The sequence below is a fragment of the Tiliqua scincoides genome, chromosome 2, assembly GCF_035046505.1.
Source record: "Tiliqua scincoides isolate rTilSci1 chromosome 2, rTilSci1.hap2, whole genome shotgun sequence".
NCBI classification, from domain to species: domain Eukaryota; kingdom Metazoa; phylum Chordata; class Lepidosauria; order Squamata; family Scincidae; genus Tiliqua; species Tiliqua scincoides.
Genome location: NC_089822.1, coordinates 133841639 through 133865003, shown reverse-complemented (window position 1 = coordinate 133865003; position 23365 = coordinate 133841639). Strand labels below are relative to the sequence as shown.

Here is a 23365-nt window from a genome sequence, read left to right as displayed (position 1 = left end):
GCTGTAGGGGCCCAGCTCAGCCCTCTGCAGGGCTCCCCAATGCTTAGAATGTTGAAAAAAACAGGTGCAAAGCACTTCCATGTTGCAAATGCAAAGAGGAATTGCTTTGCACCAGCTTTTTTTTTTTTTACAGCATTCTAAGCATTGGGGACCTGTGTGAAGGGTTGCACAGGGCTCCCCACACCTCCTATAACATCCTGCAGCTACCTGTAAGTAAAAGCACCCCCCTTCCACCCCTGTTAGCAATGCAATCTTGGGGATGGCATCACTGCCTTTGCCCCTCCCCCCACAAAGAGATACCCAAGGAGTAAAACTCCTGGGAAGTTTGAGAAGCACTGCTCAACAAAAAGTTACCAATCAAACATCACTTAATGTGGTACAGGCCAGAGAAACTACAGCAATGCTTTTCTGAACATGGAGTAGTGTTATTGCTTCTGTAGACCTAGGTGAAAGCAAAACACTGTAGGGCCTTAGTTTTCACTGAATCAGGACTGTGCTCTCTGCTTGTCTATTGGCAACCCCCCCACAAGGGAACTGGTATATTTATAGAAGCCTTCTGGGAACTTCATTTCAGCTGTGCTGCCAGCCTTTCCCCTCTACAGGTGCTGGCTTCCTTCCACGATGTGCACAGTGCTTTTCAAGGACAGGACTTGGCTTGCCTCACACCTAAGGGCATCAGCTGCTGCAATAAAGCAAGTCTACAAGGAGGCTAGAACTTTTCTCCAGGAAACATTCCAGCTTGGGACATATTCCTGATTTATAACCATTCACAAGTTCTTAGCCTGTTTCAGTGATAGCCACTCTTGCCACTAATATGAACATCCATCTGGCTTGCAGTTTTCCTCATCTGCTATTAATTTCCTGAAGGTGATATATCCACCCAGAAACAGTGGGGGACTAAATATTCAAAGCTATTAATGACCACTGCAGAATTCTCCCCCCCCCCCAATATCCTAGATTCAACTTGGAAAGATCTAGCAACCTTTATCAGGCATGTATAGCAAGTGAAGAATATGGCAAACTGTTTTCCTTAGTAGTATACGAAGGAGGTAGCCACTGTGTGTACACACCACATCTATGCAGTTGGTATCAAGTGACCGGTTTCCATCAGGAAGCTGGTTGTCATGCACCAGCAAAGGAACTGCCACACAAAACACTATTCAACTCCTTCCTATAACAGAGGATTCTCTGATGGAATAATGACTTTATACATCGAGGTTTGGGAGAGAAGCCTGTCAAGAGGCAGGGATGAAGGGTTAAGAGCCTCAAGGTTGTTCTATATTTGAGAAAAGTAGTTGTTCAGTTCTTTCACCTTTGCTGCAAAGGAAGCAACAGCTTCAGAGGAGGATGTGGAAACAGAAACAATAGCTTCAGGAGCACATGCAACCTCCAGGGCACTTGAAAAACAGAGACAGACTCTCAGATACTGTAACTTGTTAATAAAAACATTTATTTTGCAGTTTGTACAGAACCACCTGTAGTTTGCAATGGAACGCTCATGCTTTCACAGCATTTGTGCTGTGCCTTCAACTTAGATTGGGTTTTTTTTGTGGTAAGAGGACAAAGGGGTTTCACACAAACACACAAAGAAAAACAAACATGGTAGGAGTGTATGAAGTCCTTTCGAGAGAGGAAAGGAGGCCAGGAGACAAATTCCATTCTTCACTGTCACTGCTCTCAATTTGCGAATTCAGCCCTCACATGACACTACTATCAACTACTGCCATTTTGGAAATGTTACCAATACACCTTCTTTAATGTGTAGACATCCCCACAATACCACAGCACTGATACCAAAGTCAAAATGAAGTGGGGGAGGACAGAGAAAAGAGACAGTAAGGTGGGAGGAAACTACTTGCTTCAGGCACCCTGCCCTCATCTGCTCAAGCCAAACTGGAAGGGGCAAGCAGATGTGTTCCTGGCAGAGGTTCACTGTATTGAGTAACAAAGCACCATCCCACAGAAGGTAGGGGTTTGGGTGCTGCTCACCAGAAAGGTTTGCAAGTACCAATGCAAGTCAGGACAATCAAGTGCTGTAGCAACTCAGCAAGGTGGTGTACAGAGGGAGGGAAGAGCATATTGCCCCTCTTTGGTAGGCAAAGAGATGAGCTGTACTCCTTCAGCACAGAGTATGACTGGAGGTGCAGCCCTGCCAGTAAGAGCACATATTCAGCTGTTTCACTGTAACAGCAAGAAGAGAAAATGTACAAACAGGGAAGGAGACTGGGCAGCCGGGAAGGAGAGAGAAGGGTTTTGTCCTATCCTGTCTTCCCTCCCTCTGTCCCATCAACACTCCAAATCAGCTTACAAAAGGATATTGTTTAGAGTGCAAAACATCTCTATATGGAAGGGAAAGGCAAGATAACTGATACAGAGCAATCCTGTGATATGACATGATTATTTTAGGGGCAGTGTCCTCTGCTCCTCACCTGAAACATGGGGCAATAAAGAAGAGAGGACTGAGTGAGAAAGCAATGCACTCTCTAGTCTGGAGGACCAGTTTAGATTGGGAAGAGTTGTCCTAGATTGGGAAGAGTTGTCCTCTGCCCTGCACTTTAGAGCCTAAACTAATTTTAGGTGGTATTAAAGTAATGGTGACATTTTGGGGGGAATAAGTATCTAGTTTATCTGAATTTATCCCATAAATAACCTGAAAATGCGATGGTCAGTGCCTCTAAGGAAGGATCTTTTCAAGGTCCTTTGAACAAAAACAAGAAGTTGAATTGTTTCTACCATTCCCTCAATGGCTGACCCCGGCCACATCCCTTGCTTTAACCAGACTTAGCACCCACAAGCACCATCAGCCCATCTGTGCTCATGGATTTGGGTCTTTCTAGGGGGAAGCCAAGTGCCCGGCTCCAGATGAGCTGTGACAGAACACCAAGGGCCCGAGACACACCGAACAGTACTGTGTAGTAGTTCATCTCCTTCATGCCGTAGTACTGCGGACAAAGAAAAAAAGATAGCGGTTACAGGATTGCCACACACAAAAACGGGTCATTCAATGTGCAAGTACTGATAAGGCTGCTGTGTCCCCAATTAACTTACAGCTATGCCTTCCCACTCTTCTACTTTTACCTGCTTCTACTTAATGGCTGTTCAAGACCTTCCCAAACTGCAAAATCCTTTCAGAACCCTTGAGATCCCTCAGTTTACCCTTCTAAAGAAATGCAAGACTGACATGAAAAAATGCAACGTGTCTGCCTAAGAGAGCATTTCCATTAGTTATTTGATTTTCTCTATCAACTGCTTTGTGAACTTTTCGTTGAAAAGCAGCATATAAATACTGTTAAAGACGATAATATTTCAGCAGATGGGCAACACATAATAAAATTGGAACAAAACCTAGGTATTTCAGAACATTCCCATGTTGTTGTGCTTTCTCAGCTCCTAGAAGCTGGATGGAAAACGTACTTCAAGCTCCCACTTCTTCAAAAACCAAACGATTTCATTTGGACAGAAAGGCGCAGTCCTTTTTAAGATGCCTTGTCCCCAAACTGCCCATAAGGAACACACACACACACACACCCCTAAATTGTGGCAACTGTTACTAGTTTAGATGGCCTGAGAGAGAGAGAGAGATTAAGACAGTCATGGAGGATTATGTTTCTCAACTGCTATTAGAGGGCCTCTGAAGAGCAATTCTGGCTCTTTATTTTGGATTAACTATAGATTCAGGGTGCTTTTTACAACTAAATTTTAGTTATTAAAATAACTAATAAAATTAAAAATAAAATAAAACTAAAACTAAATTTTATTTTAGACATTTCACCAAATGTATCATTGCGAGGCACTGTAAGGGTTACTTTGTCGCAAGGTAGGGCATAAATGTTCCATTAGCTGTCACGGCTAATATCACATCTGTGTATAGAAACTACCTAAATACTAAATGCTGGGGCTCCAGCGGACATCATCCTTATACCCTGCTTGCAAATTTCTGAAAGGCAACTGACTACTACGGGATCTTAAATTTATTCACCAAGGCCACTCTTCTGTTCTTCCAGAGAAGAAAGCACTTGGGAGAGCCCTCACTAGCTCCACAAAAAACTTTCATTCTCTTCTTGAAAAAACGTTTTCTAAGGTTGGAGGTGGAAGATGGTGTAGAGCAACCAGTTTCTCTGTTTTTGATTCTTTTTCCATTAAGATTATCAGAAGTAATGGGGGAGGAACTGTGATGTTTTGTCTCACCCCAATTCTGATGCCACTCCCTGCCAGAGCCATGGAGCCGCGTTCCCTTACTCCGCTGCTTTTTGCTATAGTTAGTATCGGTAAGATCTGGTAGCCACCACTAGAGGGAGGCACACCACCAGCCTGCCAGGGTTTCTGCAAATCAGTGTTTTCCAACTCTGTTCTGCAGATACTAGCAAGGGTTCCATGCCCAGTTCGGCAGACAAGCTGCCCCAGAGGCAGTGTGCCCATAACAAACAACTCCAGAAACATATCTGGCAAATTTTAGAACATATATACAGATAATTCAAGAACACATATGCATTTATATAGAGAGCAGCTAGACTCAAAAACCTTCGCTTATGACCCACACAAATTAATGCATGTCCTAAGACAGAGGTGTCAAACATAAGGCCCGGGGGTCAGATGCAGCTCACGGAAGCTTTTTATTCGGCCCTTGATCTCTCCTAGCACCACCACACTGTATGAATGTTGCTGTATGAATATCACTGCTGAAAGGACTGCCCGCATGATAATTTGGCTCTCCCATATCTTGAAATGTGATCAAGATTTGCTTATTTTCTCTTCTGTCATTTGCAGCTAATTCCTAAGTGAGAAAAAAATGCTAATTTCAGGTTTATGACCTGTTCAGTGACACCACTTCCAGCCATCAGTAGGCATCATAAATGCTGTTTGGCCCACTGTATGAAATGAGTTTGACACCCCTGTCCTAAGATGTACTCCAGAATGCCCTGCAATGCTCAGAGCTTTCACAGTAAAGTGATACAGAACAGGTTCTCCTGTGTATAGAAGTCTGAACTCTATAGTTGTAAGTCACTGGAGATCTGGTTCTGACTCCTCCTGCAAGAAAATAAGCTAAGCTTGCCAATACAGGTATAAACTAATTATCCACTGATTTTTCACCTGCAGTTTTATCTCAACAAGGGCCCTATCAATTAAAGGAAAAAACTAGCTTAACAATAGCCTCGTTAATGTGAGAGAGAGCAGCCAGCTGACAATACATCAATCATTCTCTCTCCAGGCACTTAGAATGGCTTCACTCCAAGGCAAGCAACCCCCTCTCTTCCCCCTGAGCATGTAAAAGATGATCAGTGTGCTTTCTTTCCCAGCTATGTGCTCTGGGTGAAGGGAGGGGTCATTGGCTCATAGTGAAGTCTTTCTAAGCACCTGGAGAGAGACTGATGAATTGTCTGCCGCATGACTCCGTCTTACATCACAAAGGTCAGCAAGGCTGTTTAAAAATCGCCTAGCAAAGGGACATTGTTTAAGCTGTACCATTCAAAGTAGCAAATGGCAGAAACAATTCAAGTATAGATGCTAACCTGGAACTTTGAGTGTGGGAAGCAAGTCAACTTGGGTCCAGCACTACCCCTAACATAGCAAATTCACCATCTTGCTAAACATAACCCATTGCTGAACAGAACCCTTGTACAAGGTTCAGACTTGTGTACAGAAAATATTCAATCTGCTTGCATATTTGAACATTTACACACGCATTAATACAACATAGGAGTTGTAGTACGATCAGAGTCAAGGGTGCACAGCTGACCACCTCTCAGCCATTGGCAAAGTCCACACCTGTTGGTCTTATTTCTATCCAATCCCAAGTTTTTTGTTTTTTTTAAAAAACTGAAACACTAATAAATGATTGTGTAAGAAAAGCCAATACTAGAGCAACATCTGCAAGAAATGTAACTGGCTCTCACCCTTCCGGAATGCAAAACTATAGGCTCACAATCAAGTGACTGGTTGAGGGGAAAAATAACTATCAGGTTAAGACCATAGCTCTGCACACAGAAAATCCTTGGAAACCCCAGTTAAAGTGACTGGGTAGCAGGTGGCAGGAAAGACTGAGCCATTACCAGTCTGTAGGTAATACTGAGTTTGATGGTCTGTTATGGTATAAGGGTGCTTCCTGGGTTTGTCCCTTATAGGACCAAACTGTGGTTGCAGGGGGTCTATGCTCCTTCTTCCAATAGTCAATGCCAGAGCTAGCAACTTACCTGTAGCAGGACTCCACTATGTGCATCCACGTTGGGCCAAGGATTCTTGGCCTTGCCCTGTTCCAACAGCACATTAGGGACAATTTTGTACAGCTGAGCTACCAGCTTGAAGAGTGGATCTTTGGGAAGGTGCTTGAGGGCAAATTCTCTCTGGCATGTATAGCGGGGGTCAGTCTTCCTCAGCACTGCATGGCCATAGCCAGGAACCACCTGCACAACAGAACAAGTTGTCAGTACCATGTGCTGCTATGCCAAAGAAGTGGAAGACAGATTCTCACTCCCTTTCTGGTTATTGACACTCATGCCTAGCCAAATGGCTTACAGCTGTTTGCATCTCAGAATGGAGAAACATTTCCCTATCAGTGTTGAGAACCACTGTCACACAACCACTGCTGTGGGTCTCTTTAGGTGCTTCAGATCAACTCTTGTAACCTTGAACAAGATAACAAGCAAGATAGGGCAGTCTAAAGCTGGTAGACTGAACAGTTTCTGGAAGCGAGACTGTCTTAAACCATAGGAGTGCATTACAAAAGACTGAGGAACAGTATTAACACTGGGGCAGGGAGAAAGTAAAAATGTAACTATTTTTAATTACCAACATATATCCTAGACTGCCATATCCCTCTTGTGTTTACCTTTAAGTCTGGCTATTGATTCAGAACACAGACTGGCCCTGTACCACTTTGTCACCCACATGACTACCTCTACCATCTGATTTGGTATTTCTGCTCTTCTTTACTATGGCAACATCAACAATCACTAGACTGGGAATCAAGAAACCAGAAAACCAACTCCTTCCTTCTTCCACTTAATTTTAATATGCTTTTAATATCAAGGGGCTGTTGCAGAAGGGCTGGAAGACGGTTACACATATCCTAGATACATCTGCCAATTAAAAACCCACTTCTTTGTGTCACAAAACAAAAAGATGATAAGAAGGGATATTTTTAACACAAGGTTGCTGTTCTAAAAATCATTAGAAGAGTTCCAAAGAGTTGTAGAGATAAAACAAAAGGGAAAGATAGAGAGCCAAGGTTGTGTGCCTGTCACCATTCTAGTGGAGCACAAAAATAATATTGTAACATATGCAGAATCTAGCTTTCTGAGAACACCACCACTGGGGGGGGGCAAACAGGGTTCCACCCCAAAGCAGCAAATTTTCTAGTTCTATTAGCTGAAAATATGTTTGGAGTTGCAGGGAAAACCGTTCAAGTCTCAGAAGCTAGGGCAGGAAATTGGAGAGCGAGATAAACCAAATAAGAGTTCCCATTAAGGACTAAGCTTCAATACTCTGTATAGCTCCTTGCCTAGTATACTAATATGTATTTGTAGCATACAAATATGCACAGAGGCTTAAAAATACAACAATATGTTTACCAGAATACAGCTCATCTTTGCACAGGATTTTTTTAAAAACAGCTCAATCCAAGCTACTGTTGATAAAATTAGGAACACTTACAAGATCTTGAGCAGAGTTTTTCTTATCCCCTTTCCCCACATTATCTGCCTGCTGAAGACTCTTGTTCATTTTATGACAGACACCCCCACTTAATCTCAGCAAAGTTTGCTGAGCAATCTCTCATCAGAATTCTTGATCAGTGGGTCTCACTAGGTTTGGACATAGCCACTCACCCTGCCAGAATTCAAAGTATTCCAGATGAAATCTCTCAGTTTCTCATCAGACACTTCTTCACCCAGCTCCTTCTGCAAGTTCGTCAACCACACAAGCACTTCCTGTAACGAGCCCCATTAGAATTGCCTGTTATATCCTGGTGACATGCAACAGAAAGAGTTCCCCCAAACCCAAGTTCAAAGAGTTGCTAGCAGCCCCTACCTGATTTGCAAGACCGTGGAGTGGCCCAGCCAGACCATTCATGGCTGCAGCAAAAGCCAAGTAAGGGTCTGAGAGGGCACTGCCTACTAGGTGACTGGTGTGAGCACTGACATTCCCACCCTCGTGATCACTGCAGAGAAAAAGGAAGATAAGGGAACATCAGAGAATAGGTCCACCTACAGCTGTACACAGCAGAGCTGAAACAAAGCATTGCATACATTTGGCCAATAACCACTACATTAAAGTATTTGAATGCGAATTATTTGGAAAGCAAGGGCAATGCGCTATAGCACTAAAAAAAAAATCACTCCATGATTCTAGTCAGTATTCAAGAATGCCCCAAGTATGGCTCTAAACAATGATACTTATTTAGCAGATTCTTCCAATGGCTTGGAACACTTCGCACACCATGGGCTTCTAAAATGTCCATCTAAAAATGTAACCTGTGAATGAGACACACCATGTTGATACACACCACAGAGCCAAGACTTAAAGGAACTGCTGCCAGTGTACAGTCTGTGGCAGTTCTGGGTTTACCACCACATATAGGTAATGGTCTCTTACCAGCCACTGTAAAGTAGGACTACATATGGCCTGGAGACTGAGACTGATAGATACTGTTTGGCTAAGACCACTGAATGGCCTCCTGACTGAGTGAAGAAATGAACCAGAGATGGCTGGCTTACAGGCCATACTACATCAACTCTATTTGGAGCTTCAAGAAGTTAGATATGGGTCCCCAAAGCTACTTTAACCATCACAACCAGAATCTCACTACTTTGTAAACACAAAGTTGAAGTTATGAACCAATATTAAACTCACTCCATGTTTTTGGATATTAACAGGCAAACTTGATAAAGATCCCCTCCAATTACACAACACATTGATTTCAGCAATAACATTTCACAGCTGGATACAAGCAACCTACTACTACAAAAAAACACAAATATAACTTGCAAAATACACACCTTATAGCAGGAAAAAATGAGCCATTTGCAGGTGACTGATGCTTCCTAACAGGGAGTCAGACAATTGGTCTATCTTGCCCTGTATGGTCTACTCAATGGCAGATCTCAAATACTTTGGGAAGAGATCTCTCATCACTTGCTAACAAAAATAATTTAACTTAACATTATGGTTATTGAACTTTGAACCTTAATGCAAAACATGTGATTCACCACTGAGATAGGGTCTCTTCCCAAGCAATCTCATGAGAGTCGACATCAGCTGATTAAGTTCCAGAACTGCTGTCATAACAGTTAGCCCTGAGCAGAATAAAATTAGGTACACGTTGCTTAAAATCTGCTCAGAAAGGTCAAGCACTGCCCTGGGCCTACATCCAAGACCCACTGCACCATTCACTAGATCATGGTTCAAAGAAGGTGTCCCAAAGCTTCTTTTCAGAACAGTGTAAAACAATCTTGTCAGCAGCCAGGTACTAGTTCTCCAGTAACTTCAAAGAGGACACCTAGTCCCCTACTGTTATATGGCATGGAGAAAGCACACAGATAATGTCTTTACCAAAAAGGAAGCAAGGCCCACACAGTGCAGATCAATGGCTAGATCAATAAAAGCAAATGACAAGCATTTCAAAAACCTACATCACTCATACAGCTTTTGTTTTATAGAGTGTGTATACTACAAGGTATGCAACATTGGAAGGACCTCCCCTCATGTTTAAGCTTGGAAAAACAGGCTGCTCAGGATTATAAAACCAACCAAAGCTGCTCCTGAAGAAGGGCACACCTTATGACCCACTAAGCCAGAAAAAGGCAACAGCTACACACAATAGCCTAACCAGGGTTTGTTACAGCCCCTATTCATGCTGCCTGCCTGGGCCTCATAGAGAGGGGGCTGCCTGCCAGACGACTGAACACACTACATTTGGTTTGGTGGATCACAAGTTATGCAGGCCTTGCATCTTCAGGTCTGAAAGCAAAACACCACTCATTTGTTGTAAGTTCAGCTACAAATTCCTCTGCTTTAGTGTGTTCTAAACAGAAAGGCTCCTGGGTACAAAAGGATGGGCTACACACCCCCAGGCAGGACCTTCCCAGAACACAATCAGTTTTCCACCCCTCCAAGAAGAGACAACACAGGCAGAAGACAGCAGAAGAAAATGGCCAATAATTTATGAGGGATGGGCAGTCTCTGTCCCAATTCTCTTCATTACAACTTCCTTATTTGCACAATGGGTAAAACTTCTGCACCAGCCAATTTAGGTGCATGGATAGGATTGTGTGGGTGGAGAAACAACAGCAGCAGCTTTGGTTAAATGCTTTCTCTGGTATGATAGATACCTGATGATCCAGTGGCTAACTGGTGGGGGGAGGAAGATAGAGGGCAAGCACTACTCCCATCATCTTACTGCTCCCAATTACTATTTACAATGAGCCATTTCCATCTTTCTACACAGCTCAGGTGAGCAGAAGCAGCAGCTGCATGGCCACTGAAGTCAGAATTTCTGGAAGCTTCTCTAGTCAACACACATACAGTGTACCTGTGAATGGTGAGGTAGAGCCGCATGAGTTCAATGAATTGAGGGTCATTGTATCCCAGCATGTTGGTGAAGTTGTGCGACCAGTCTAAGGCAGGGTCAATGGCGCCGATGCTGCTGCCCTCACGGTAAAGGTTACGATAGATCTTTGCAGCTATACATGGCAGTTTGGCAATCAAGTCCATGGAGTCCTCATAGATAAACTGCAAGGCAAGACAGGAGAGAGACAGAAGGAGTCAGAAACTACTCACAAAGGCCTCCTCACTCCAGTTTGAGCTTGATGGTAGCGCAGGATCCAACGCTGGCCAAAGTACAACAGCCAATACTTCTGTGTACAGATGGGAAGGGTCTTGACCAAAATCCCAGCCTGGACAAATTTTACGATTACCAAATCAATCTTTAATGCACTCAGCAAGACAAGTGCCAGATCAGCATTTGCAAAGCAAAACTTAAAGCACAATCCTAATCCCTTATGTCCGTGTTTTCCAGCACTGCAATGGGCAATGCAGCTCCAAGGTAAGGGAACAAACATTCCCTTACTTTGAGGAGGCCTCTGTGAGTGACACCCAACTGCAGGATGCAGCATACGTCCCATTGGCACCGCTATGCCAGTGCTGGAAAGTACTGACATAAGGGGTTAGGATTGCGTCCTTAATTTCCTACTCCAACTTGGAGGAATCAGGATTTAATTGTCCTCTGTTAGCTTCACCTCAGTTTTCATTGTCCTTCTGCTACTGTGCATTAATCACCATCACTCTCTTGACTATGTAAGCTTCAGGTAGCCTTCCTCTTAAACATGTACTGGGAGCTGTTCAGACATTGCGGATCATCTCGCAACAATAAGTGCTTCAAGGCACACTTATTTTACACACACACACACACACACACACGCAGGTGGTTTTGGCAGCCTTTAGATTGCAGTTCTGATGTTTCCTTATCAGTAACTACATTCCAGTTCTATGGCACAATGCTAATCACACTTGTTTCTATATTTTTGCATACATATAAGGTACAGCACCATCTTGCTGAGAGCTGATACCATAACCATCTCCAAAAGGGCACAATCCTAACCAGGTCTACTTAGAAGTAAGTTCTATTTTGTTCAATGGGACTTACTCTCAGGAAAGTGTGGTTAGGATTGCAGCCTCAGTCTCACTTCTGATGACTTACACTAAACAACCATCACCTACAGGTGTTACCCTCCAGAATCTCTCAGCTGAGCTAGTAGTAGCTCACATAACCCCTTAGGCTTCTATACAAACAGAAGAAGTGACACATCCCCACTTACTTCCCAGTACTTGGTCCTGCTGATTCCCTCTGAGTAGGCGCGGGCAAAGCTGCTCTCACTGTTGAGGGCAGTGACAGCAGCGCTGAGTTGTGACATGGGGTGAAGGTTGGTGGGGAAATTGTCAAGCATTGTCACCACATGGGAAGGTAAGGCTGCTCTCTTGGCCCACTCTCGGGAGAGCCAGGTCACCTGAAGAGAAAACAAGACATGTTCTCAGTAACCAGTGCAAATTGGTGCTAATCTGTAGGCAGCCTTCCTTGCCCCTTTAGTTCCACAGATGCCTCTTCTTAGACAGGAACAGTTTTGGAGGCCATTAAGAGGAAGATGCAAGAAAGATAGTAGATACAAGCTGCAATGCTACATCAATAACTTGCGGAAGGCCTTGCTGGAGTAGATTTTATGTTCCACAAATAAGACACAGCTGCTCCTTCACTGACAGACACATTACCTGTTCCTGAGAGGGGATCTCTCCTGTCACTAGCAACCAAAACAACCCTTCAGGTAGGGGCTCTGCACCTCCAGGGGCTTTGGGCAGCAGTTTCTGGCACTCAGGAATGCTGTAGCCACGAAAACGAATGCCCTAGAAATAAGACCAATTATAAGGTTTCACATTTCAATGGGCAGGTCATGCAGAAAAAAGTTACTATAGGTTTGAGCTTCCTTACCTCATCTGGGTCCAAAACAGAGGTCTCATATATTAGCCCTTTCATACCTCTCATGCCACCATAGATCTGAAAACAAAAAGAACCAATTAGTGTTTAAACATGAGAGGCTCTCTAGAGGAAAAAAACTATCTCCACTATGGCACATAAAGTGCAGTTCAAATACACCTTCCCAGCTGTCAATACTTTCGTAGAGTACCTGAGCACACAATTACATATATACCCATTCAGTTATCAAATTTAAAAAATATATATATTTTTAGAGGGGTTGGGGAGACATTTATGCACAACTCTGTTTTGCCCATTGATGATCCTTCACCACTTTAAGTGGTGTAAATTCTAGCACAGACCAGAATGTGAAACTGTATTCACAAATGTGTGAATCCACACATTTTAGTGAATCAACATTTTGTGCAGTTTCTTGGCTCTCTCTTAGCAGACTATGCAAGGATTCAAAGTGCAGTTTTTTGTTCTCAGAAGGGGCATCATTTTGCCAAAACAGTTGCTTAATTGCATAATGCCTGTCATCTCTTTCAGCACTCCAAAAAGATGAGAAGCCACAACAAGAAACCTTAATTTGAGCATCACATGCTTCACTTTCCATCAGTTCCCTTGTCTTGAAGAGTGGCCTCAATCAGGCTGAAAAACAAAGCCCTTTTCAACAAGTGTCCATGCTCAGCTTTCCAGCTGGCACCCAGAGAGACTTGTTAGCATGCAACAAAGCTGTAGCTAGATCAAGGTGGTACATCACAAAGGATTAACTAGATGAACTCCAGTTCAAATGTGAAGGAAGAGATGCACAGTACAGCTTCAGGTTTCACACAATTAAGAAGCCCTTGGATATTTACAAACTGGAGACTTCCTCTGAAGAAAGAACCAGTAATTTAATTATACTGTCTGCCCTGCAAAAATAGACACGTACACAATCCTTCATATTTACCTGAAAAAGTAGCACTAGTTATGACATAAAATGTTAGCACATTAGTGTTGTACTTCATTATGAAGTACTTGTCAATTCTTGTACCTATGTAACATAGGGTAGCTTGAGGGTCTAGAATATCTTGCTAGCCCTCTACGGTCAAGTATCTCAGCAAGTCTGGGATAAAACCCATAAATGCCACTCCAAGTGGTGAACAATTTTTTACAGTAGTTTGGGATTTATGAATTAGGATGAATAAGCAGAGGCTACAGTGTGATGAAGGCATGGAAGGGTGAGCCTGGTCAGAATAGCACTTTCAGAAACCTAGAGAGCAAGACCAATACCCTCACTCTACAGGTTTCAGAATGGCCTGCAAAAGCCTCCAAAAGCTACTTCCGAGTTTTGGAGGCAAACCACGCTGCCTTCTGAGACCAAAACCCGTAAGTAAGCTTTCAAAGGCTTATGCAGGCCATTCTGAAGTCCGCAGAGGGGGTTGCTGGCCCAGTGTGACCTGGAAGAGACTTCTGGGGCCTCCCCACACCTTCAGAATGGCTCCAAATTGGAGCCAGAAACGAGGACAGGTGGGAGGTCCCAGGTCATGACCTACCTGGCATGAGCTCACGACCCATAGTTTGGGAAATCCTGTATTAGCTTCTTATAGTCTTCTGAAAGCTGTTGTCTTGCATGTTGAGGCTCTTGTATGTTTTAGCCTTGCATGTTTGGAGGAGGACGACAGCGGGCAAGGGGGCTACTGATGTATTAGTCCTACCCAGGGCTGTCAGTACACTCTTTCAAAAAGGAAAATCTGCACTTCAAACAATTCAGATTCTTGACTTGTATAAATCTGCATCATTTATTTTGCATAATTCTTCAACTGTTACTATTTTGCTTGCTTCTGGTTTTGCTAGTCAACAGAGGCAAGAACAGGGCAGCCCTGCTCTTGGCCACTGGAAGTGATATGCGGCCACCTCTTTGACTTTCCTGTTGCATTGCTTGCACACTTTGATCTAACTTCATGTAAGAAAAATTAAAAAGGAAGCTGAATCTTGTACTTATCACTTTCTGCATATTTCCTGTGCTCCTGCAGAACTGTGGCATGCCAACATACAGCCTTAGCCCAGTGTGATCCAGAAGAAGCCTCTGGGGCAACCCCCAGCACCATCAAAATCATTGGCCAGACAAGCTGGGTCACAGGGTGGAAAAGATTGGGAACTGCTGAGCTAGCTTATAGAAGACTCAGGTCATTCAGTTGTTTAACCTAGCACTGACAGCAGCTCTTGAATATCCAAACAGAGGTCATTCCTAGCCCTGCTGCTTGTGAGCCTTTAAATTCAGGTGCCAAGAGCAGAATCCAGAGTTCTATTCTAACATGCAGTCTGCCATTAAACACTGGCCCCTTTTTCATGTACTTATGTTACGTATGACATAAGGCAAGCTTTCCTATCTTATTGTGATGCCTTGCCTTAAGTAGCTACAGATGACAACTCTGAAACAGGGAGTAGTCTCCAGGTTATACTTTACTACCTCTCTCAGGACACTACACCAAAGAACAAAAAGCCTAGAAGGAAACATAGAACTGACCTCTCTTTCGAGTTAGTTTTGTCTGGTAGTAGGCTGCAGGTGAAAGTTTAATCTTCTGCAGGACACAATAGCTAGGATACTTGCACTGATGTGCTCTCAAGCAATATGCGAGCAGAACTCACCATATCCACAGTGATCTGACCAATGACTGTGCTGCCATATTGTTGTCTGAAGCTTTTAAGCCGTGCTTGTTCCTTAGGTATCATGTTTGCAAGAACATCTTTCAAATTCTGAAAACAAAAAGGTAAAAGTTCAATCTTGTAGAAAAGTGATTCATGAATCATAAAGTTAAATGCCAGCAACATAGGTCAAAAGGCACTGGTGGGAGAACAAAACTCTACAACGAATTAGACTCTATCCTTAAGTACAAATAAAAAATGAGACATGAAAAATCTTATATTCTTTATGGACAATTTAGGATGGTCCTAAAGCGGTTATGGGAGTAGCCGAGAGGACAGAATAGCCAAACTCCATTTCCCCTGCACAACCCACACAGCCTAGAAGAACTGCTTACCGTGGAAGCACTGGCATGTCTGGCTGCAAAAATGATACATGATGTATTCTGCAAGGAAAGAGAACAGACATCTTAAGCATTGGCATTACAGTGACAAACACCCACACCTGCCTCTCAAGCAGAGATTTTCCCCAAGGGAATTTCACTCTACTTGATGCTGTCTTCTAGCTTCACCTCACCTCCCTGACTATAAAGGAGATGCCTGTCATTGTCAACTGCTATCAAGCATCATAGCATTTCCACAGCACAATGCACAGGGGAAGATATTTGGAAGTGTAAGACATCCTCTCCAGAATTTTACCCCAAGTTAAAAACCTAAGAGAAAAATGCACCAGTACAGAGATTCAAGCACAGTAGGAAATCAAATTTATTCCTCAGATGATGCAGGGCCAGCTTTTCTGCAGCAGACTTAGTAGAGTAGGAGTGATGAGACAGGAACATTGAGATGGAACAACCTAAAGCAGTATTTATTCTCATACACACAGATTGTCCCAGTCTCACTCTGTGCAGTTCACCACTTTGAAATTCACAGGTGGTCCCTACTAGTGGAAACCTAACATCAACTGCTCAAGAGTTGGATCCTACCCAGCATGTGCCCATCATGAGTCATTTCCACCAGGGAAAGCAGTGATACAGTTTCATAGTTCAGCAATCTTGCTGGTTTAGCAGCATTGGATACCTGCAAGCAACTGAGTTTCCACCACAAAGGTCTGCTAACATTAGCATTTGTACAGCTGCAGACTTTGCATCTGTTTCAGAGTAGTATGTACCAGTATCATCTGAACTGAACAGACCACCACACAGTTCTAACTACATAATACAAATGCAGCCAACACTCACTGATTCAGAGACCTTGACAGCACAACTTCAACTGTCCAGGAAACAACCCCTTGGGAAAATCCCAACACCCACTTAAAAGCGCTTTCAGTTCACTTGTCATGTTCATAGCTATGTATTCTATAGTTCCATGCAAGTACAGCAATACCTTGATTTCCATCGCTTTGCTCTGCCAGCCATTTTCAGTTATAACCACATTTTAAATTTTGTCCATGTGCTTTCCCTCTGATCTCATCCAACCTTCTATGTGGCTTGATGATGTTTTCATATTTATTTTTCTTTTACTTGTTTCTTTAAGTTTTGCACACATTTGCATGTGTCATATACTGTATATACTTGCGTCTAAGTAAAAAAATTTATGCCTGAAGATTGAACCTGAAAACACGGGTTTACTTATACACAAGTCAATACAAAGGGGCTAACAAAGCAGTCATGCAAAACAACAAAGTCAAAAAAAGCAAGGTGTTTAAAAAGGAGCACAGAAAATACTGTACATAGCACAGCGGCAAGATGAGACCATCAGTAGTGACAGATCACTTTTGATTTATCTAATGGAAACACTTAAGCAAAGCTGCCAAGAAGGAAACCTAGGCAGATAATGCCCTGCTTTCATGGTTAACTCAAAAAGAACAAGATTAGAGATAGGGGCCACACAGTCTTTCCTGGGAAGGGAGCTTATCTTAGCAGCCACAAAGGCTAGAAACATGCTTGTTTTAAAACCAGAAGGCTGGGCTTCTTTGGACATCAATTGACTTATTGCCTACTAGAAGTCACATTTCATAACCCCTTGCATTATTATTCCAGTCACGCAAGAAATGATTTTATCAACTTCCGATTATTTTCTACTGCAGTGGTTCTTACACATTTAGCACCAGGACCTATTTTTTAGAATGAAAATCTGTCAGGACCCACCAAAAGTGATGTCATGACTGGAAGTGACATCAAGCAGGAAATTTTTTAACAATCCTAGGCTGCAATACTACCCACACTTACCCATGAGTAAGTCCCATTGACCATCATTGTTAAAAGCATATGCAGAGTAGCCTGTTAAAAGTACAAACCTGTAACATTTTCCCCAGCGCAGTTACATGCTGTGGTAGCATCAAGTCTAATATATATTTAAAATATTGAAATGAATGGGGGCCCACCTGAAATTGGCTTGCGACCCACCTAGTGGGTCCTGACCCACAGTCTGAGAAGCCCTGTTCGGTACAATAAACAAACACTGAACAAGTTTTGTTGCTATGGCCTCTGCTACTTCATGCAAAATAAATGTTGGGAATAAAATTCCAGCAAGTTTGAAAGACAGCCAAAAAGCTCAGGAATGGATTCTACTAGGCACTGGCAAGAGACCAGCCAAATAGATCCGACAGCATATTCAACCTGAAAAGGAAGAGTCCAAACCTTCTTTAGTTCTGCGAGTGTATGTACTGACAGCAATGAAGGCAGCTCCAGTATGACATTATCACAAACGTGAGATTACAATAGCAAGATACTTAAACCCAAAGCAGGTCTGACACCAGTGCAATACACTGACACTGAACACATCTCCCACAAATACAATGCAGTTTGAGTTTGATGAAATGTTTCAATTCAGAATGCTTAACATGAAATTCTGTGGCTCTATAGTGGTTCAGGTTTCTAGAACTCATCAAGTCTCTCCCGAGTCCCCTTGCTCCTACACCCCTGCAGGAGTCACAACAGTCCAAGTTTTCTCAAGTCCAGACAATGTCACTGCCTGCTACTGTGGGTGGAGATAGACCAATAAAGCCTAGGAATTCAGCCAAAATGCCAGTTACCTGGTCAACAGTCCTTCGAATGCTGCTGCTGCCACCAGCTTCTCCTCGCCCACTCTCCACTGGCCTGCTCTTCCCTTGTGGCTTCTCTGAATGCCTCCTTGTTGGACCCTCTCGTTCCTTCCCTCTCTCTTCAACAGTCACCCTTTTAATGCCTTCTGAGCAGTAGACGCACACATGCCACTGTTCATGGGCAGTCTGTGCTCTATCTGAGCTGCTTGGCTCAATGCGCCCCTCTCTCCAACTGGGAACAGGCATACTGCTACAGAGGTTGCTAGCACCCAGTCCCATTAAAACCAGTCCAGGGGCATTAAATCACTTTGACACTGAGCAAGTCGTGATGCCACAGCTCCTCCAAAATCATTCTATATCATCCAGGGTAGAAAAGCTACCAGCAAAGCTATCTTTCTCAGAATAATGTCCAGGGTACATCAGACTACTACAGAATCCCAGATTCTGCTCACGCTGAGATTGGCTGAGAGGACAGCAATAAGCTTTGCAAGAGCAAGTTACTCTACCACCAGAATAAATCCCCCAAAACTCTGGGAGGCACTGCTCAAAGCAAACAGAGGCTGCTTTGGGGCAAGAGTGGTGTGGTTCCTGCAGCAGTGTCTAAGCAACAGGCTTCTCTGCTCTGCTCTGGACCTTGCAACAACTCCCAGTGGAGGAGGAAAGAGAAGAGAAACAAAACATACACTGAAGCACACACCAAATATAGTTATCTCCTATCATATTTGCAAACAGTTGAACTGTCCAGGACATGCTATTCAGAGTGCGAGTTTAGCAGCTGTTTTTAGTTCCATTTATTACGGAATTTAAAAGACATGCCTAGAAATCTCTGGACCAATATACAAATCTAAACTACTGAAGTTGAGAACAAAAACCAAGTTTACAAAAGAGCTGGTCACTGGGGTACACAAGAACCTCCTCCAAGCAACCATGCAAAGAAGCTTACAGAAGTGGACTGATTAATTGTACTTTTGAGTAACAACATCCAATATAAGTCCAAGTGGGCTTGGACTTATATTCGACTACAGTCTCTTGCCATTCATTTCGTAGACGGTGTTGATTTGAAGTCCAAGGTCCTCTGAAGCCAAGCTTGTGTTTCCAAATAAAGCATTTGCACATTGTCTAAGCTTAGACATGTTTTTCATGTGACACTGTCATTTCAACAAACAACTCTGAATGACAATTCAGGCACTTCTCTTCTGAAGCAATGCTGCTAAGTGGTTGTGGTGGCCACAAAAAAAGACAATAGGATCCAGAAGCATCGGGATACAAACCTCTTCCAACCATATTTAGCTGCCGAAAGGTTTCCTCCATGCACTTCAACATTGCCGCTACTTCTCTCCAATGCTTGCACTGCCATCGACTCCCATTCACCTCAGCAAATCCATGTTTTGCAACAGTGCAATGCAATCTCTCTAGCTAAAACTAGTTACTACATAGATCACTAGCTGAGCTACAAAAGCCTTTTAATTGTGTAAATGTGGGGTTATCCCATTACAAAACTTGCTAGGTCGAGCTACTATGGAGAAAAGGTGCATTCAAGCCATCTATGGCTTCAACCCTCCTTACTTCTCTTGATGCACTCCAGACCATCATCTCTACCCCTTCTCCACTGCTCCTCCCCATCACCCCAAGAACATCTACTCTCTTCCTTCCTTCCAATCACTCCTCAAAAACCACCTTTTCCATGAAGCCTTTCATAATACCCTGTAGTACATTTAACACTGCAACCAAGCCCAATGTACATGAAATTGTACATTCTTCCCCATCTATCCTGGCATCACTCCCCTCCTCTTCCTTCATTATCTCCCTATCATCTATTTTAAGTTCCATGGGGCTGGGACCCACATTCTCTTCAACCGTAAAATGCCATGCATGCTGATTGCGCTAAACAAATAAATAGTAAAAAAATATATATGTTAGATCACACATGTCGAACATAAGGCTTACAGGCCACATTCCGCCTGCAGAAGCTTTTCATCCAGGCCATGTGATAACTGGCCTCTCCCAGAGCCACCCTTTCAGTAGTGCTGCTTCTGCTGAGGCTTTGGGAAGGAGACATTGAAGGAGGCCTCAGAATGCAAGGAAAGGGGAAGGGGAAAGGGCAGACCAAGGAAATGAAAGAGGGAGATGCTGGGAGAGCCTAATTATCACACAGGCTGCCATTTCAGCAGGGCCACTTCTGCCAAGGCATTACTGCACATAACACCTCCCAGTTGCTGGACTGCAAGCCAACAGAAATTTCCAAATTTCTATTTGTCATGCATAAAGCTGTCTTTCATCAGCAGTCAGGTTACAAGATTGAAAACTGAGTCCTACAGCAATGGGATCAGCTTCTGGGAAAATTCTGAGTGGATCACGAAGCCCGTAGTACCTTTTAAGGTTTAATAAAGAGCTCAAGTTGCATCTTTTGGGGGACAGTAAGTGCACACTCATATGGCTGGATGCACCCAAAATGTACTGTTCAACATTGCTGGATCCAGAAGATGAATAACCCTAAGGAATAAGTTTCACTTTCATAAGCTATGTCAGAATGACAGATGCAAGGGAAGGCACCAGGATGCAGGTCTCTTGTTATCTGGTGTGCTCCCTCGGGCATTTGGTGGGCCGCTGTGAGATACAGGAAGCTGGACTAGATGGGCCTATGGCCTGATCCAGTGGGGCTGTTCTTATGTTCTAACTAGCGTAACCCAGAACATCAAGTTAAAGGGCAGTTGGCAAGCTAGCAAGCACTTCACCTGAAAAACTCTTAAGTCTATGAAAGCATCAGAATCACCATATTTGATTGGGGTGGGGGAGAAGAGAAAGAGGAATAAGTGCTCCAGTACTGGCGTTTCTGAGGTTTAGGACCACCACACTGTACAATGATCATGGATACTCAACCTGAGTACACAGAATGGAAAAACTCATGTGAGCAAATGTCAGCCAGATATTACACTGCCAGGATACATGAAAGGACTGTTTGCACTGCAAAATGTTTTAAATACATTTGATTCCCCCATCTCTTCCACTCCTGTTGTTCCATTTTCTTTTCTCTAGCTTGAACGTCAATCTACAAACAGGGCTTTATTTTAAAGAATTACATGACAGCCATTGTGCAAACTAATTACATTACATTGTAAGGAAGACAGATAATTTAGTTTTGCTTGTCACCTTTCTCACAGAGTCCCATGATGCAGAGTTTAACTCTTTGAATTCAAATGTAACACATGCAATGGCTTTCCCTCCTTCCTCCCCCAACTTCTTAAGAACACTCTAAATTTACATTGAAAAGAGAAAGTTCCCCAATATTCTGGCAGAGCAAGAAGCAGCTTACTTTTCAGATGAAAGATCAGACTTGTACCCTTGTATTTCTAGCTGAACTATCAAGTACTATTGATCATGTGAGGGAGTAGTTAGAATGCTGGAATAGGACTGAGGAGTCTTGCATTTAAAAGCCATTTATTTACAGTATTTCTACCCCACCTTTATGAGCCATAAAGCTCACTGAGTGACCATAAAGCAGGCACTCTGGTTTATTTTGTAGGGTGGTTGTGAGGGAAGGATAACCAGATGTTATAACCACAAAAGAGGACAAGGCACCCCAAAATGTAGGGCATCCAAGTAAAATGTAGGACATGACAAAATAAAAGCTTAAACACTCGTATATTGACTTCATGTGGTTAATTTGAATGTTATATTACTTATGAAATTTAAAATTATATTACACATAATTTATTAATGTAATTTATTAAATACAAGAAGGCTATGTGTTGCCTGCAGGGGCCTGCTCACAGGGAAAAGGGCATTTAAGTTCTTTTCCAGGACACAAGGCAAAAAAAGAGGGCATGTCCTGGAAAAAGAGGACAGTTGGTCACCCTGTGTGAGGGAAACACAACTGAGGGAGAACAGTCTGGATAACTATAAATCAATTAAAGCTGGAATATTGTGTTTTGAAGTGCAACATCAAAGTTTCAATTCCCACTCTATGAAGCTAAGGCCATGGAAGATTGTCCACCCAACTTGGCAAACATATTGACAACAAGATATAGCTGCAAAACACTATGCTTAAAGCCACCACACATATGATATGGGAGAATGGGACAGAGAGACACTCCAATTCTAGAACGAGCCAACTGGTTAAGTGATCAAGATGTCTGCTGTGCTAGATATGATTCATATCTGAACTAAAAGTCTATGGATCTACCAATGTGAAGATGTGAACAGTTTTAGCTCTGCATCCATTGAAAGGTGCACATATGAATGTAGTCCCCATAACCTGCTTTACTTGAAAAGCAGGTGTTAAAGATAAGAGCTGAGTCTGCTACGTAAAGCTCAGACTCTTTCAAAAGAATTATCAGATTCATTTCTTCCAGTCAATCTTTCCTGCTGGTAAGGGAAGTCTCATATAATGCCAAACATTCTCCTCAGAATATATTGGCAACCTTCAGTCTCGAAAGACTATGGTATCGCGCTCTGAAAGGTGGTTCTGGCACAGCGTCTAGTGTGGCTGAAAAGGCCAATCCGGAAGTGACAATCCCTTCCACACCAGGAGCAAGTGCAGTCTGTCCCTGGTCTGTCTCCCTGGCTATGGGCCTTCCTTCTTTGCCTCTCTGCCTCAGACTGTTGGCCAAGTGTCTCTTCAAACTGGGAAAGGCCATGCTGCACAGCCTGCCTCCAAGCAGGCCGCTCAGAGGCCAGGGTTTCCCACTTGTTGAGGTCCATTCCTAAGGCCTTCAGATCCCTCTTGCAGATGTCCTTGTATCGCAGCTGTGGTCTACCTGTAGGGTGCTTTCCTTGCACGAGTTCTCCATAGAGGAGATCCTTTGGGATCCGCCCATCATCCATTCTGACGACATGACCGAGCCAACGCAGGCGTCTCTGTTTCAGCAGTGCATACATGCTAGGGATTCCAGCACGTTCCAGGACTGTGTTGTTAGGAACTTTGTCCTGCCAGGTGATGCCGAGAATACGTCGGAGGCAGCGCATGTGGAAAGCGCTCCGTTTCCTCTCCTGTTGTGAGCGGAGAGTCCATGACTCGCTGCAGTACAGAAGTATACTCAGGACGCAAGCTCTGTAGACCTGGATCTTGGTATGTTCCGTCAGCTTCTTGTTGGACCAGACTCTCTTTGTGAGTCTGGAAAACGTGGTAGCTGCTTTACCGACGTGTTTGTTTAGCTCGGTATCGAGAGAAAGAGTGTCGGAGATCGTTGAGCCAAGGTACACAAAGTCATGGACAACCTCCAGTTCATGCGCAG

The 23365-nt window shown here is 43.4% G+C and overlaps 1 protein-coding gene across 1 annotated transcript in view; it reads right to left on the bottom strand.

Moving 5' to 3' along the window:
• Positions 1-1424: 1424 nt before the first annotated feature.
• CS (citrate synthase) overlaps positions 1425-23365 on the bottom strand; it is a 36557-nt gene continuing 14616 nt past the window's right edge. Inside the window, exons 2-11 of the mRNA XM_066616673.1 lie at positions 15487-15534; positions 15095-15202; positions 12476-12541; positions 12259-12390; positions 11811-11999; positions 10526-10725; positions 8026-8155; positions 7824-7925; positions 6192-6401; positions 1425-2942 (exon numbers count right to left, since the gene is read on the bottom strand). Coding sequence (XP_066472770.1) covers positions 2772-2942; positions 6192-6401; positions 7824-7925; positions 8026-8155; positions 10526-10725; positions 11811-11999; positions 12259-12390; positions 12476-12541; positions 15095-15202; positions 15487-15534 — 1356 coding nt within the window. The 3' untranslated portion in view covers positions 1425-2771. The remainder of the gene's footprint in view (positions 2943-6191; positions 6402-7823; positions 7926-8025; positions 8156-10525; positions 10726-11810; positions 12000-12258; positions 12391-12475; positions 12542-15094; positions 15203-15486; positions 15535-23365) is intronic.